General features: G+C 48.7%; 1 protein-coding gene across 1 annotated transcript in view; it reads left to right on the forward strand.

Moving 5' to 3' along the window:
• Nucleotides 1-14,088, forward strand: part of SLBP (stem-loop histone mRNA binding protein) — a 14,662-nt gene extending 574 nt beyond the window's left edge. Inside the window, exons 2-8 of the mRNA XM_040496186.1 lie at nucleotides 4-102; nucleotides 4,203-4,307; nucleotides 7,230-7,289; nucleotides 7,582-7,719; nucleotides 8,357-8,506; nucleotides 10,043-10,124; nucleotides 13,132-14,088. Of these exons, the coding sequence (XP_040352120.1) occupies nucleotides 4-102; nucleotides 4,203-4,307; nucleotides 7,230-7,289; nucleotides 7,582-7,719; nucleotides 8,357-8,506; nucleotides 10,043-10,124; nucleotides 13,132-13,248 (751 nt within the window). The 3' untranslated portion in view covers nucleotides 13,249-14,088. The remainder of the gene's footprint in view (nucleotides 1-3; nucleotides 103-4,202; nucleotides 4,308-7,229; nucleotides 7,290-7,581; nucleotides 7,720-8,356; nucleotides 8,507-10,042; nucleotides 10,125-13,131) is intronic.
• Nucleotides 14,089-14,696: the final 608 nt, after the last annotated feature.

A 14,696-nucleotide genomic window follows, 5' to 3' on the forward strand; every position in this document is an offset into this window, starting at 1 on the left:
GAGGTGGAGCCTCGGACGGAAGCGCAGAGCCGACGGGAGGCGCAGGAAGCCCGAGGACGCCGAGGGCCCCGCGAAGCCGCCGGGAGACTGCAGACCCGACAGGTGGGCCCGGGCCCCAGCGGGCTGCTTGAGGCTCCTGGGGTCCCCGTCCTGATTGGTTAAGGCGCCTGGGGGGACTCTGTCCTGACTGCCTAAGGTACCTGGGGTCCCCCCGTCCCGACTGGTTAAGGCTCCCGGGTTCCCCGTCCTGGCTGCCTATGGCACCTCGGGGTTACCGCCCTGATCCGCTCGTGGTGTCTGTGCCTCGCATTAGTTGGTTATTTAAGGGGCTTGTGGTTTTGGACTCTGATTAATTAGGGTGCTGGGGGGGGGGGGTCACAACTCTTTGAGTGGTCGCGCTGCCGAGTCCTACGACACTTGGGTAGTCACGGCGAGTGAGGGTCGCTGCACCTGGCTAGTCATGTCACCTCTGGCGTAGCGCCTGACTAGTTCTAGTGAAGGCAGCTGTCGCCCCAAACGTTTGGTTAAGGTGCCCGCATTTTCATGATCTGTGTGAAGCACCCTGCGTCACGTGACGGGGGTAGGTGCCGTTCCCGCAGGACCTCCGGTGATAAGTGTCAACAAACAAACAAACAAAGGTCTCAGCCTCAGCCAGCGAGCCTTCCTGTGTTTCAGGGACACTGGGAAGCTTTTAGCACGTTTCAGTGCAGCTGGTTCGGTCGGGTCTCAGAAGACTCCGCTTAGAGAAGTTGGGCGGCGCACCGCGGCGAAGACGGCGTAGGTGCCAGGCCGCAGACCGAGATTTGAGTTCCAGATCCTTGTTGCTTTGCAAGTTGTATTTATTTAGAAAGTTTTTTTTTCTTTTAGTGTTTATTTGTTTTTGAGACAGAGAGAGACAGAGCACGAACGGGGGAGGGGCAGAGAGAGAGAGGGAGACACAGAATCCGAAGCAGGCTCCAGGCTCTGAGCTGTCAGCACAGAACCCGAGGCGGGGCTACCTGAGCTGAAGTCGGCCGCTCAACCGACTGAGCCACCCAGGCGCCCCAAGTTTTATTTATTTTTGAGAGAGAGAGAGTGCGTGCATGTGAGTGCAAGTGGGGGAGGGGCAGAGACGGGAGGGGGACAGGATCTCTGCACTGACAGCAGAGAGCTCAACTCGGGGCTTGAACTCAAGACCTGTGAGATCATGACCTGAAGCAGGGTCTGCACCTCTAGATTCCTCCTCCTCTTCTTCCTCCTCCTCCTCTTTTCTTCGGGCGCGTTTTTTATTCTCTGGAACATCAAATTCCTCCCTTCCTCCCTAGACCCTTCTTTTCATTCTGATGACTCCAGGTATTTTCTCTCTGAATGAGCCTTTGCTGCAGCATTCACGTGAGTTGTTTCTAGAGCGCGTTGTGTGCTGGGGAGGTTAGGACACCTCGGAAGCCACGCTTTCATTTTCCTTGTGCTTGTGCTCTGATGCGGGTGGCTCAGCTGGTCAGGGTATTTCAGAGGGACAGGGTGTGGGTGGAGACAGGGCAGGGACGAGGGCTAGGGTGCTCTTGAGAGGCCACAGGGAAGGAAGGCCTTTGTTGGGTTACCTCTGTGTGGTGACGGGACAAACCGGCCCACAAGCATCCGTGTGCCAAGGCCCCCCCACCGCGGGTGGGGATGCGTCTGGCCTGTTTGAAGCCTGAATGGAGGGGGACAAGGTGGGTGGGCTGTTAGGTTGAGGTGGAAGGGGATGGTGAAAAATAAAGATGGGGAGAAATATGTGGTTGACATTCTACTTTTTAAAATCTAATTTTATTAAAAAAAATCTTTTTTGATGTTTGTTTTTGAGAGAGAGAGAGACCACGTAAGCAGGGGAGGAGCAGAGAGAGAGGGAGGGAGACATGGAATCCAAAGCAGGCTCCAGGCTCGGAGCTGTCAGCACAGAGCCCGACGTGGGGCTCGAACTCACGGACTGCGAGATCATGACCTGAGCTGATGTTGGACGCTTAACCGACTGAGCCACCCAGGCGCCCCTCACGTTTGACTTCTTAAAGCAGGATTCCCGATGTTTGCTGATGGGTTGGGTGCAGAGAGGGGTCTAGGATGACTCCAGTGTTAGCTGTGAACACCTTTGTTTCTTGTGGAACCATGTGCTGAGGTGAGGAGGTTGTGGGTAGAGCAGAGCTGGCATGGGGGGGAGTCCATAGTCAGGCCGAAGCTTCTCCCGTGAGCAAGAGAAGGTGTCAGGATGGTATTGAGACCTGAGGGTGTGGATGGGGAGGCCACGCACGTTTTGCACAAGTGTGAGTTCTATGCCTTTTAGAGACTTAGGACTAGAAGAGATATTTGGGAAGTGGTCTTGAGTGCGGGAGAGGCCCTGGACAGGGCTGGAGTGGATGTGAACAGAAGCTGTCAGACATCGTTGAGGTCAGGGTCTGAGTCCTCCAGTGGTCTCCCATTTAGCTGAGGACGAAATGTTAAATCCTTACGTTGCCTTAAAAGTCTTTGGTGTCCCTGCGGGTTCCCCTGTAGCTCATTAGCCACGTGGGCCTCCTTATTCATCTAACGTGGCAGAAATGCCCTTGTGTCTGCCGTTGGCAGTGCTTTTCTCCCCAGTCCGCCATGGTGAGGAGTGGGGAGTGCATACAGGTGCCTGCAGTAGATCTGTCGCGGGATGTGAGAAGTTCCTGTGGAGGGAGGTTAGCTTATTGTGTAAAATAGGCTTCGTTTTCTGTTCCAGCACCTTCCCAAAAAACGTGTTTGTTCTGAGATAGGATAGGTTGGTGACTATGATGTACTTAATCTGAAAAATAGGCTTGGGGTGCCCGGGTGGCTGAGTCGGTTAAGCATCCGACTTCGGCTCAGGTCATGATCTTGCCATTCGTGGGTTCGAGCCCCGCGTCGGGCTCTATGCTGACAGCTGGGAGCCTGGAGCCTGCTTTGGAGTCTATGTCTCCTTCTCTCTCTGCCCCTCCCCCACTTGTGTTCTGTCTCTCGATCTCAAAAATAAATAAACGTCAAAAAAAAAAAATAAAAAGAGGCTTCAGTTCTGCAAGAGGCATTTTCTTTTCTACAAAAATATGTGATGTAGCAAAAGGTCATTTGTAAGCACCCTTTAAAAGTTCAGGAAACTGCCATGGTGGAGACCTGAACCCCTTGATAGACTAGTGAGAAGTCCATGTCCAGCTCTGGACAATCTCCCCATTTGATTCTTCTCTGTGTCTGGGGTACGGTTACTGAGTCACATTAACTTTTGGTTCATTAATTTGACTTCAGACACTGCCACGCATTTTTAGATTCTGGAAATTTTCTTTCAGAAATCTAATTTTAGTTTTTCTAGGTGAGGAAACCGTAAGAGAATAAACGATAATTGTGCAAAGAGATTATTCATTTGTTACCACAGTTGTGCTTCCAAAGCACGCCGTTTGTTTTGCAGCTCAGGTACTGAAGGCTGCTTAGAGCTGCAGCTGAAGTTTGTGTCCAGCTTGGCTTCGCCCGTGGTGGCCAGTAGAAAAAAATCAGTTTATGTCTAATCTACAGATAATGGACATACCAGCAATTCTGACTGCCAGATTTCAAATTCCCTAATTTGACCAAAGATTTAACTTGGCCGAAGGTTTCCTTGATCTCTAGATAGAACTGAACCCCTAGTTTACGCTTAACCCAACTCTGGGGGGGGGGGGGCACTGTTATCCGTGCGCTAAGTTCTTGTAGCGGGGACTCAGTTGTAAATTCTTACCCTCTTGTTTTAATTATGTGGTATATTCTGAATCATTACACGCATCTGAAACTAACTAGTATGCATTGTTTATTAAGTACCTTTCACGTGCTGGGCACTTTGCTTAGTATGAAGTATTACCTAACGGTTTTTTAAAATGCTGAAAAGTAGCTTCTCATTTTACAAATAAAGGAAATTGTATTAGGTGCCGTTCTCAGGGCTGAAGATGCCTTGTTGACTTTGCCTTCCCCCCAGTAGACTTTTTCCTCCTGATTTAGCCAACACTGGCACATGGTAGGTGCCCAGAAGTTCGATAAATGAAGCCCAGACAGGCTTTCAGTAAATTGCCTAAACTCGGTGATCTAGTAAGTTATGGAGCAGAGATTGGCCCAGAGCCCTTTCCCTTGGCACCCTGCAAACAGCATGTGGACATTCCCTGACGCACTGTTTGAAAGGAGACGGAAAGTGTGTGCCGTGGTTCACATGTATGTACATTTTTATCTTATTGCAGTTTTACCACTCCCGAGGGCCCCAAACCCCGTTCTAGATGTTCAGACTGGGCAAGTGCAGTCGAAGAGGATGAGATGAGAACCCGAGTTAACAAGGAAATTGCAAGGTATACGTTGCAGACCGTTTTGGAATGTTGTTTATTGTGCTTTCAATTACGTGTTAAATCTGAGATGTGTCTTCGAATGATGATTTTTAAGAGTTTGGTCCCCACACCACAATGTTAGCAGTACCTGGGAACTTCTTAGGAATGCACTTTCTCACGCCCCACCCCAGGCCCGCTGAATGGCAAACTCTGGGTGGGGTCCGGCCAGGTCTTGAAGAAGCCCTCCAGATGAGGCTGCTCGCCAGAGTTTGAGGACACCTGCCTTAGCGGCCGTCCTTCCACCGTGATGCGCTCTGACCTACCGCGTTGTGCTCTGCCACCCCAGCGAAGTGTGTTGTCTGACACCTGGCTCAGATGTCAGCTTGGAAGTGGGAGGGCGCAGTGAGGGGTCCCCAACTGGGGGCCTCTAATCCCCTTGCAGTTGTACCCAAAATTCTTGTGTGTGTCCCGAGTTCTCACGAAGGCCAAGCCACTTCCTGTACTCATATGCACTCCTAAACACCGTTTATTTCTCTTGATTACAAATTCTGTTCCCCTCCTTGATATATGCCATCCACCCCAGCTGAATGAATTTTGAGTTAAAATACTGTGGCTCATGATTACCTGGAGAATGTTAAACTGAGTCCATTGGTTCTTAATTCTTATGAAAATGTGTCCTCTCTGCAGAGAAGCAGGGCCACATTGCCTGTTGCACGTCTGCAACAGAGAGGGAAACACAGAATCTGCAGCTTGATGGTATTTCTAGCTGCCTCCTTAAGAAAGGCACAGGCAGTGTGGGAGCTGGTTATGACCACACGTGTTGTGTGTGTGTTGGGGGGGCAGTATACCTCTTGGAAAGGTGAGCTGGAAGTTAACAGGTATGGCTCCAGTGTTTTGTTTCAAAAAAAGAAAAAAAAGATTTAATGTTTATTTATTTTAGACAGAGAGACAGAGACAGAGCATGAGTGGGGGAGGGGCAGAGAGAGAGAGGGAGACACAGAATCCGAAGCAGGCTCCAGGCTCCGAGGGGTCAGCCCAGAGCCTGACTTGGGACTCGAACCCATGAACTGAGCCAAAGTCGGACGCTTAATGGATTGAGCCACCCAGGTGCCCCTCCAGTGTTTTGAATTAGTTGTTTTATTGACGTAGATCTCGATTTTCCCAACTGTAGAGCTGGGATGTTTGATTTGGTCTGTGTAGTTTCTGTGCGATGCTCCTGAGGTTTATAACAGCTGTCATGGCCTCACCTGTGTGTCCTGACCCCCCTTCTCCCCTTGCCAGGGACTGTCCGTGGCCCTCGTGCTATGTGTGGAGATCCTGGTCTGTCTGGACACTCCTTTGGTGGCTCCTTCTCCTCAGTTGTCTCACAGGCCTGCCTCTGAAAGTCGTTCTGCTTTGCAGAACAGGCCTGCTCAGTTTTGGGCCACTCTGTTCCTGGATCACACCTTTCCTGATGGAAGGCTGCTGCTTTAGTAAGGCCTGGGTGGTCTGAGCTGCCGGTGGTGGCGGCCCGCTGTACGTTTTACGAGAATTCAACTCACTGTGCTCTCAAGAGGGTGACACGTACCACACACCAGCTCTCTGAAAATTGGGAAGTGAGTTTTAGTCCTACCTGAAGCCAGTCTTTTTCAACTAGAGTCACAGAGAGCGAAGCCCTGGAGAAAGTGATCCGAGGGCCTCCTCTCCGTGTTGTCACAGGCTGGCATAGAATTGATGTTTCCTGGGCTCGCAGGAAGTAAACTCATGCATTACTTCCGGTGCCCAAACTGTTGGATGCCTCAGCAAACTTGGGGGTGGGGATTTTGGAAGGAGATGCAGTGATGACATACTTCAGACAAATGAGCTTCTGGTTTGAGGGGGTTCGTGGTTTCAGTGGTAGATTGTGTACAGTCCTTGGGCCGACATACCCGGGCAGAGCTGGGGTTTGGTAGTTGTTGTGATGATAGAAGTCAAATGCCCGGTGAAGTTTGCGGGGAACACAACGGGGGTGGTGGTGCCGTTCTCCTTCCAGGTATAGGAGGAGGTTCGCGGGACTCGGGCACATGCGTCTTGCTAGTAACTAACTAGTTGTGGTGTCAGAAGTCAACTTTTTTTTTTTTTTAATTTTTTTTTTCAACGTTTATTTATTTTTGCGACAGAGAGAGACAGAGCATGAATGGGGGAGGGGCAGAGAGAGAGGGAGACACAGAATCGGAAACAGGCTCCAGGCTCTGAGCCATCAGCCCAGAGCCTGACATGGGGCTCGAACTCACGGACCGCAAGATCGTGACCTGGCTGAAGTCGGACGCTTAACCGACTGCACCACCCAGGCGCCCCAAAAGAAGTCAACTTTTTATTTCAACTTGTGTTTATTTTCTTTGAAACTGGGCTCTTACGACCTAACCTGAAACTGTTAGGGACTTTATTTGGTTCAGAGAACCTCTGCCTTATCACATGTGGTGGTGCCCAAGGGCATTGAGGCAGTTGCTCATAGAGCCTGGTTGCCCTAAGCACTTGGTGTGATCTTGGTGTATAACTTCTCTTCTTATGAGAGAAGATGACTGAGGGAGATTGAGAATAAGCCACCCAGGGGCTCCTGGGGGGCTCAGTCAGTTGAGCGTCCGACTTCAGCTCAGGTCACGATCTCGCGGTTCGTGAGTTTGAGCACCGTGTCGGGCTCGTCGGGCTCTGTGCTGACAGCTTGGAGCCTGGAACCTGCTTCGGATTCTGTGTCTCCCCCTCTCTCTGCCCCTCCCCCATTCATGCTCTGTCTCTGTCTCGAAAATAAATAAAACTTCAAAAAAAAATAAATAAGCCACCCAACGGTGCTGTTACCTGTACTCATTAATCCAGACTACACTGCTCAGGAAGAAGACCTTATCCTTGGGGGCTGTTTCAGTTCTAAAAGCATCGTATTCAGTTAATTCAGTTATGCCTTAAAATCAGTGATGTTTATTTTGCTTTCAGATATAAAAGAAAACTCCTCATAAATGACTTTGGGAGAGAGAGAAAGTCCTCGTCGGGAAGGTAAATGCCACGTAAAGGTTTCTTTTTTAATTTGATGGGCCTGCAGTCTGTTAGTAGAAACAACTGTGCGTGAGGTGCTGGTTGTCTCAGTGGCACGTACTGGGTTAGTCCTTTCCTCACTGCGTTGGAAGCTGTACCGATTGTGTAGTAAATTCCCACACACACAAAGATTTCTAGACTGTTTAAGATTAACATGGTTTGGAATCCAGAGGACAGATGTTCTTTCATGGTTGTGTTTCACCGTTTTCTTACGTAGTGATCTTAAGGTGTGTTCTGTTCCTTTCCTCTTCAGTTCTGATTCGAAGGAGTCGGGGTCTGCAGCACCAGCTGACTTAGAGACAGATGAAAGCGTGCTCATGAGGAGGCAGAAACAGATCAACTACGGGAAGAATACCATCGCCTATGACCGCTATATTAAAGAAGTCCCAAGGTAGTCCTGTCTCCCTGGCACATCCTGATGGAGCACGGGGCTTTGCAGCCTGGATGGTTACTTCAGGGGTGAATCTGAGTCTGGGCGTAGCTCACGTCTGCTGAGGACCATTGAACAACTGAGGCGCTTACATGAGTGAAGAGGCATGGATGGGATCCCCAGGGACTTGAAGATAAGAAAATACACTGTATAGTTCAGGGTGTTGGAAGACATTTCAGGTCTTACTTCACGTCAGACTTCTAGTGGTCTTATAAATGTAAAGCTATTAACATGCATGATGGGGGAGAAAGTAAAGTTCGGGTTGCAGGTTGTGAAGATGTTACTGGAGGAAAGCATGAGCGTTGCCTCATTTTGTCCAAGCAGCACGCTCTTCCTACCCTGCTCCCTCACACGCAGGTTGCAGAGCTTAGAGCGTCGATTTCTCAGTGGGACTAGGCTTCAGATGTAGTTTTTTGGAGCACACGTAGCAGAAGAATAGTAGAATCAAAGGGGCAGTGCTGTTGTATACGTTAGTTTTGCTCATTTTATAGAGTCTCCGTTGATCTGTATTTTTTTGGTAACTGATCTCATAGTTTGGCTAACGTTCAAGCTGATGTGGGCAGAGTGTGTGTCGGAATAACTGCCCTGTTTCCTGCAGACACCTTCGCCAACCTGGCATCCATCCCAAGACCCCCAACAAGTTCAAGAAGTATAGTCGGCGATCGTGGGACCAGCAGATCAAACTCTGGAAGGTGGCGCTGCATTTTTGGGATCCTCCACCTGAAGAAGGATGTGATCTGCAAGAAATGTATGTCTTTATTGCACTCTTGGCCTCTGTTTCTGCAACGTGTGCAGTGACCGATACCGCTTGATCACCTGTGTGGCACGCTGGCCTCGTACTAAGTGCCCCTGGAAGTTTTCTGAGAGCAGAATAGTCCGCTGCCCCGGCCTCATGCCTGTTTTCCCCATGCACACGTGTGTGCCGTTGCGTGGCTGCACAGGTGGTGGAGGAAAGAGTATGCTTCCTGGATTTACTTTTTGTAGCTAGAGAAAGGAGGGCTTGGTAATAAACCTACTGATATGTGGGCTGTGGTCTATTAAGTTTTAAACTCAACATTCTGAAAGGTATTTGAGTAACTTATGTTGAACTATGAAAATAAAAGGTCTCTTTTAGTCCAGGAAACCTTTTATCTTTTTCCTATTGGTTTTCTTTTTTTCTTTTTAAGTAGTCTGCTTGTCTTATTAATTTTTTTTTTTTTAATGTTTATTTCTGAGACAGAGAGACAGAGCAGGAGTGGGGAAGGGGCAGAGAGAGAGAGACACACAGAATCCGAAGCAGGCTCCAGGCTTTGAGCTGTCAGTACAGAGCCCGATATGGGGCTCAGACTCAAAAACCGTCACCTGAGCCGAAGTCTGTCGCTCAACCGACTGAGCCCTGCCCCAGGTGCCCTGCCCCTGTTGATTTTTAAACTGGAGCCTCGTTGGAGAGGCCTGAGGCCTGGGGTTTTGCCCTAGGGTTGTGTCTAGGGTTAGGGTTGGCTGTTGGACAGGGAGCTGGAGAGAATGGTCTTGTACTTGTGCCCCCTTGGAGCACCTCTTCTCAGCTCCCTCCTGACCTGAGCCTCTCTCTTCCTCAGAAACAGATTTGTTCATTTAGCAAACACTAGAGTTTTTGCTTTGTGCTGGGGAAATTAATAAACTCATGTTTGAAATGATTTTTTAAGGTTTTGTTTGTGTAAGTGCTCTCTGGACTCCATGTGGGGCTCAAACTCAGAAGTCTTCTGCTGCTCCGGCTGAGCTAGCCAGGAGTCCCCGAGATAATTTCTAACATGGCTTTACAGAGTTGGTCTCACAGATGTCATCCTGTCATACAGTTTTTTCCCACTGTGCCGCTGTTGTTCTGTGCTCTTTATGAGTGGAAAATTGGAAATATTAGTGATCGTCTGCTGTATGGTTTGTTCTGGTGTGCACCCGCCCCCACTGCCTCCCCACATTGGGCGTATTATTGCTGCTTCTACCTGGTAGGATGCCCTTGGGGGTGTAAACAGTTGCACCATAGTTGGGAGCGGGCAGGTTGTGTGCTCTGAGCCAGGTGGATGTCTCCGCTTGCAGTGGCTGTGGCCAGCTCTCCCTGTGCTGGTTGACTGGGCAGCACTGGGGCAGGGAGGGTTCACTGAAAACTGTCTCGATGCTTTCAGGAGCAGAGGAGACACGAGTGACCATTGTCAGAGGGGAGCATGGTGTTGATTGTGCTTGTGTTTAGTGAGCAGCCTTGGAGCACCTTCCTGCATCACGTGCCTCCTGGCTTTGATAGCTGACTTACCTGTTTGGTTTCACTTCGCAGACATCCTGTGGACCTCGGGGAAATGGAGACTGAGTCCGCAGAAAGCAGCTCTGAATCCCAGACAAGCTCTCAGGATAACTTTGTAAGTACCTTTTCTTGGTTTCCAGTTAATTGTTGACAATGTGTGCCACTTTGTAAACTGACATTGAGGCCAGAGTTTGATTTTGCTGCTTATGAGTAAGGGGCTCCTTATCCCTTTCTCCTGTTGTCATCAGAGTGTCAGATTGAGTGGAGTCCCTCTCTATTGGCCTTAATCTAGGTTTTTGGTTGGATCCACCTAGTTCGTCCTACCATTTTCATTTTACTTATTCTCATTTAATTAATTAATTTGAAGTTTATTATTGCTTCTCGGCCTTTTGGCTAGGATCAAGTGTAAAGTTTATTTTGAGAGAGAGCACACGCATGTGTGGAAAAGGGGCAGAGAGAGGGAGACAGAATCCCAAGCAGGCTCCGTGCTGTCATCACGGAGCCCGACACAGGGCTCGATCCCAGGAACTGTGAGATCATGACTTAAACCAAAGCCAAGAGTTGGGTGTTCAACCGACAGAGCCACTCAGGTGCCCCCGCCATTTTCAGTTTAAAAGTAAAAAGCCTTGGGGCACCCGGGTGGCTTCATTCTCGGTTAAGTGGTTAAGCATCCGGCTCTTGATTTCGGTTTGGGTCATGATCTCACAGTTCCTGGGATCGAGCGCCGCCTTGGGCTCTGTGCTGACAGTGCTGTGCCCGCTTGGGATTCTCTCTGTCCCTTTCTCTCTCACAATGAAAATAAGCTTTAGGAAGAAAAACGTAAGGCTTTTTTCCTTTTGGTTCCAGTGCTTACGTAGGTCTTGTCACAGGCATTAATTTTAAGCTGTATACAGTCTGTGCTGGTGATTTGTTAGTACAAGAACTGTTTGCTAATTGTTATAAAATAAAGGTGTGTTTTGGGCCTAGGGTTTCCCCCATATTTTCCAATTTTTAAAAAAGATGTGTTTTTGGAGGAAAAAACTACAAAGATTAAAAGCAATATATAAAATTATCTCAGCTGTCAGTTGGGTAGTATTGATTGGGTCTCTGTTGGTTGGGTACATGTTCTTCCAGACTTTTCTGCGTGTATACAAGCAGATATACACACGAGCGGTTACGCTTTACGTGAGGTCATCCTGTGTGAGGTCGTCCTGCACTGTGTTTGAACAGTTCAGAAGCCTATAAATTAAACGTGCATAATTGCCTTTTTTCCCTTCATCTGGGTCACCTCCTTGGTAAGCCCGGCATAGGTCCATCCCGTCTTGTGGACCCTCTGTTGACCCACTCTTTGTGACTGTGAGGTGAGCAATAAGACAAATGTCAAACAATAGAAGACTAGCAAAGTTATGTTTCTGTCATAAGGTTTTTGAAGACTAATGATGCGGGAAATTGTTGAGATAAGTAAAAACAGGTTACTTAATGGTAGAATGATCCCAGTTTTATGGATATTTATTCACACGTATGCAGGACTAAAAAGGAACCCATGAAAATGTCAACTGGTGGTATCCTTAGTTTGGATGAAGAGGAACCCTTGTCCCAGCTCAAGAAACAGATTCTGAACATGCCACCTGCCAAATCAGAAGTTAGAGGGAGATGGCTCAGGCCCAGGGGACAAGGGGAGTGGGGGCCAGACCACAAAGATCAGAGGCAGGGGTCCTCCTGGTGGGAGGTCCTGGGAGTTCCAGGAGGAGGTGGTTCAGAGATGGCTGGGTTTGCTAAAGGAAGAGAAGCCTGGGCTGGGTACCTTATTTCATGTTGTGAACACCCAGAACTGTGTGTATCCCTTAGCCACTCCACCAAGTCTGGACACAGCCACGGTGTCACTGTGCTCAGGAAATGCCATGTTGACAGAACACTGTCTCATCAGCATCCACATTTGGGTTTTCTGGTTGCCCTAATGATGTCCTTATTATAAGTTGTTGTTTTTTGTTTTTTTGTTTTTTTTTTAAATCCACAGTTGAATCAAGGATTACTTGTCTGAATTGCCATTTCTTACATGTTCTTTAACTTAGAATAGTCTTCCTGCATTTTCCCCCATGACCTTGGCTTTTTGGGGAGATTCAGGCTAGTTTTTATAACACGGAATTCCTCATTTGGGAGTTCTGTTTCTTTAAGGACTAGATTCAGATCGAACCCTTTAGGCAAGAATATGACCATGGTGGGGGTGTACCCAGGTGCCCCCCCAAAATAACTTTTTTTTGTTTTTCATTTACAACTTTGGTTTAAGTTGGATGAAACATTGGACTTCAGTGGGTTTAAATGCCCTAGACTGTAAACTCTAAGGTTTGATTGTATGACCTTGTAATTAAACTTTTTAACGAAAAAAGCAACGCCTCTTTGTTGAAGCAGTTCAGAAATGTATTACACACCATTACCAAATCCTGCCTTGAGAGCCACTGTTTGCGTTTTGTCTAGCTTTTCAGCATCTGTTCTGTGCTTGTAAAAGATGCACGTGGGTGTTCATATCTGGACTTTTTGTTTTACACAGTGCCTTGTGTATGGTACGTAACGGTCCCTTTGACAGCACAGTTATTAGAAAGAGTGAGCGAAGGCAAAGAGCTTGACGTGCGTTTTCTCTCACTTGATTCCCAAATGTGGGTGTAGGAAGTGGCCCCCGTGTTGGGGGTGAGGTGGGCTGGAGAAGGAGCAGCCAGGACAGATCCTCCTTGGCCGGTGAGCACGTGCCCTGGGCTTTGGTGCGATTCTGCGTCACAAGGCACGGTGCGTGGGTGATGGTAGGCTGAGTCCACTCTGCGGCCCCCTAGGGGTCAAAGGGCCGGGGCTCGGACGCCTTAAAGGTGTCAGCTTTTAGTCAGCCTCTGGTGGGGGTTGCTTAGCGGGTAGGGATTTGACAAATCCACCTCCAAGAAAGTGTGATGTTGCCCGTGAGTTTGAAGTAGGTGATGGTTTGAATTCTCTCTCCCAAGCATCCTAGCGCGCATGGACTTTCGGCCTCCGGGGCCGTGGCCTCAGGAGGAGGCAGGCACCCCCTGCCTTGGGGCGCACAGCTTTGGGTTTGGTGCCAGCGGCAGCGAGTCCCACGTGTCTTGGGGGCTAGCCGTGACCGTGCTCCTGTTTTCTAGGATGTGTACTCTGGCACACCCACTAAAGTCAGGCACGTGGACTGCGGAGTGGAGGACGAATTTGACTTGGAAGCTTGTTTAACGGAGCCCTTGAAAGATTTCTCAGCCATGAGCTAACTGGTGCCACCTAGAGGCCACTGGGAGCGAGAGTTGCCTCTGCCCGGCAGGTTGGGGACCGGCCAAGCATGTGTCCTGCATTTGTAACCGGATGGCTTCTGTTCATAGTTCATTATCACATTAGCTCATGGTGAACTGTTATTCTTGCCTTATTTTCTTAAGAAGCGTTAATTTTATGTATAGCGAGTGTATTTTGCATGTTTTAAATTGTAAATGGAACTAAATCCAAGGAAAATTGAACTTGAAAACTTAATTGCTTAATCTCTGCCATTCTCCAAGTTACCCTGACAAACATACTTTTAACTGGTTCTCCACCAGTAAGTTAGACACCCGGTCTCCACTTGTCAGGTGGCTGGTTTGGGTTTAACCACACGCTCACAGGACCAGTCTCATGGCGGCTCTCTTTTCCGGTAGCTGACTGAGTGTTCTCATAATTGGATAACTTGAATATCGTTACGGAAACTTAAATTTTGGGTCTTTTGTCGGTATGTCAAGGTGTGTTTTTTTGCCTCACCCAGAGCACCGAATAGTCAAAGTTAGTAAATTGAGCCGTTAAGTTAATGGATTTTATGTAAGTTATACAGTCTTAATTTGGTACTTGTAAATAGCACTAGGGAGGCCTTCCACCCGTAACACTCCAAGAGTAAGGCTGCCAGCAGAGGGGCTTAGAATGGATGTTTTTTTTACAATCAGTTAATTCACCATGTAAAGTTGCTGTAAATGATAACGTGTACAGATTTTCTGTTCAAATACTCAATTGTAAACTTCTTGTTAAGACTGTTATGTTTCTATTGCTTTTGTATGGAACGATATTGCAAAAATAAAAAGAAAAGAACCTTCTTTAGCTGATTTATTGCCAGTTAGGCGCCTGCTGAGGTAATTCCCGCGTTTGGAGGATCTTAGTATCTCCTTGTCACGTGACGCTGGGGGACGGCACATGGGGGTGAAGGAAGCCTGACCCAGGATCAGGAAACTACCCGGTGAGGAGGGGACCTCGTGGGTTTGGAGCTCTTGGGGCATCTCTGTCAGGCTGGAACCATCCAGACCTGACACGGCAGGGCCCGGCCGCGTTTGGTGTGTGACTGGCGGATGTGCAGAGAAGCTGGGGGACCCAGGTTGGACGCTTACGGGGCACCTGGGGTGTCGCGGCCTTTCCCTCTTTCCGAGACAGACCCAGGCTGCACGTTCTACCCTGGAGTGGAGCGGGCAATGGACCTGGGTTTCGAGGGGTGGGCCCCCCCCCCCCCCCCCGCACATACTCGGTACTTGTACACTTGAAACCCTGGAAACTCTGTCTACGGACCTTGCTGTTCGGCCATGGCCACGTGCCCTAAGGATGGTCCCTCCGAAGTGATGCTGAACTTGCTTCAGGCCAAGGGGGGGTTTTGGCAACTTTGTTCACGGTTTTTCTTTTTTATTTATTTATTTATTTATTTATTATTATTTTT

The sequence above is a fragment of the Herpailurus yagouaroundi genome, unplaced genomic scaffold (assembly GCF_014898765.1).
Source record: "Herpailurus yagouaroundi ecotype Mexico unplaced genomic scaffold, PumYag 28, whole genome shotgun sequence".
NCBI lineage: Eukaryota > Metazoa > Chordata > Mammalia > Carnivora > Felidae > Herpailurus > Herpailurus yagouaroundi.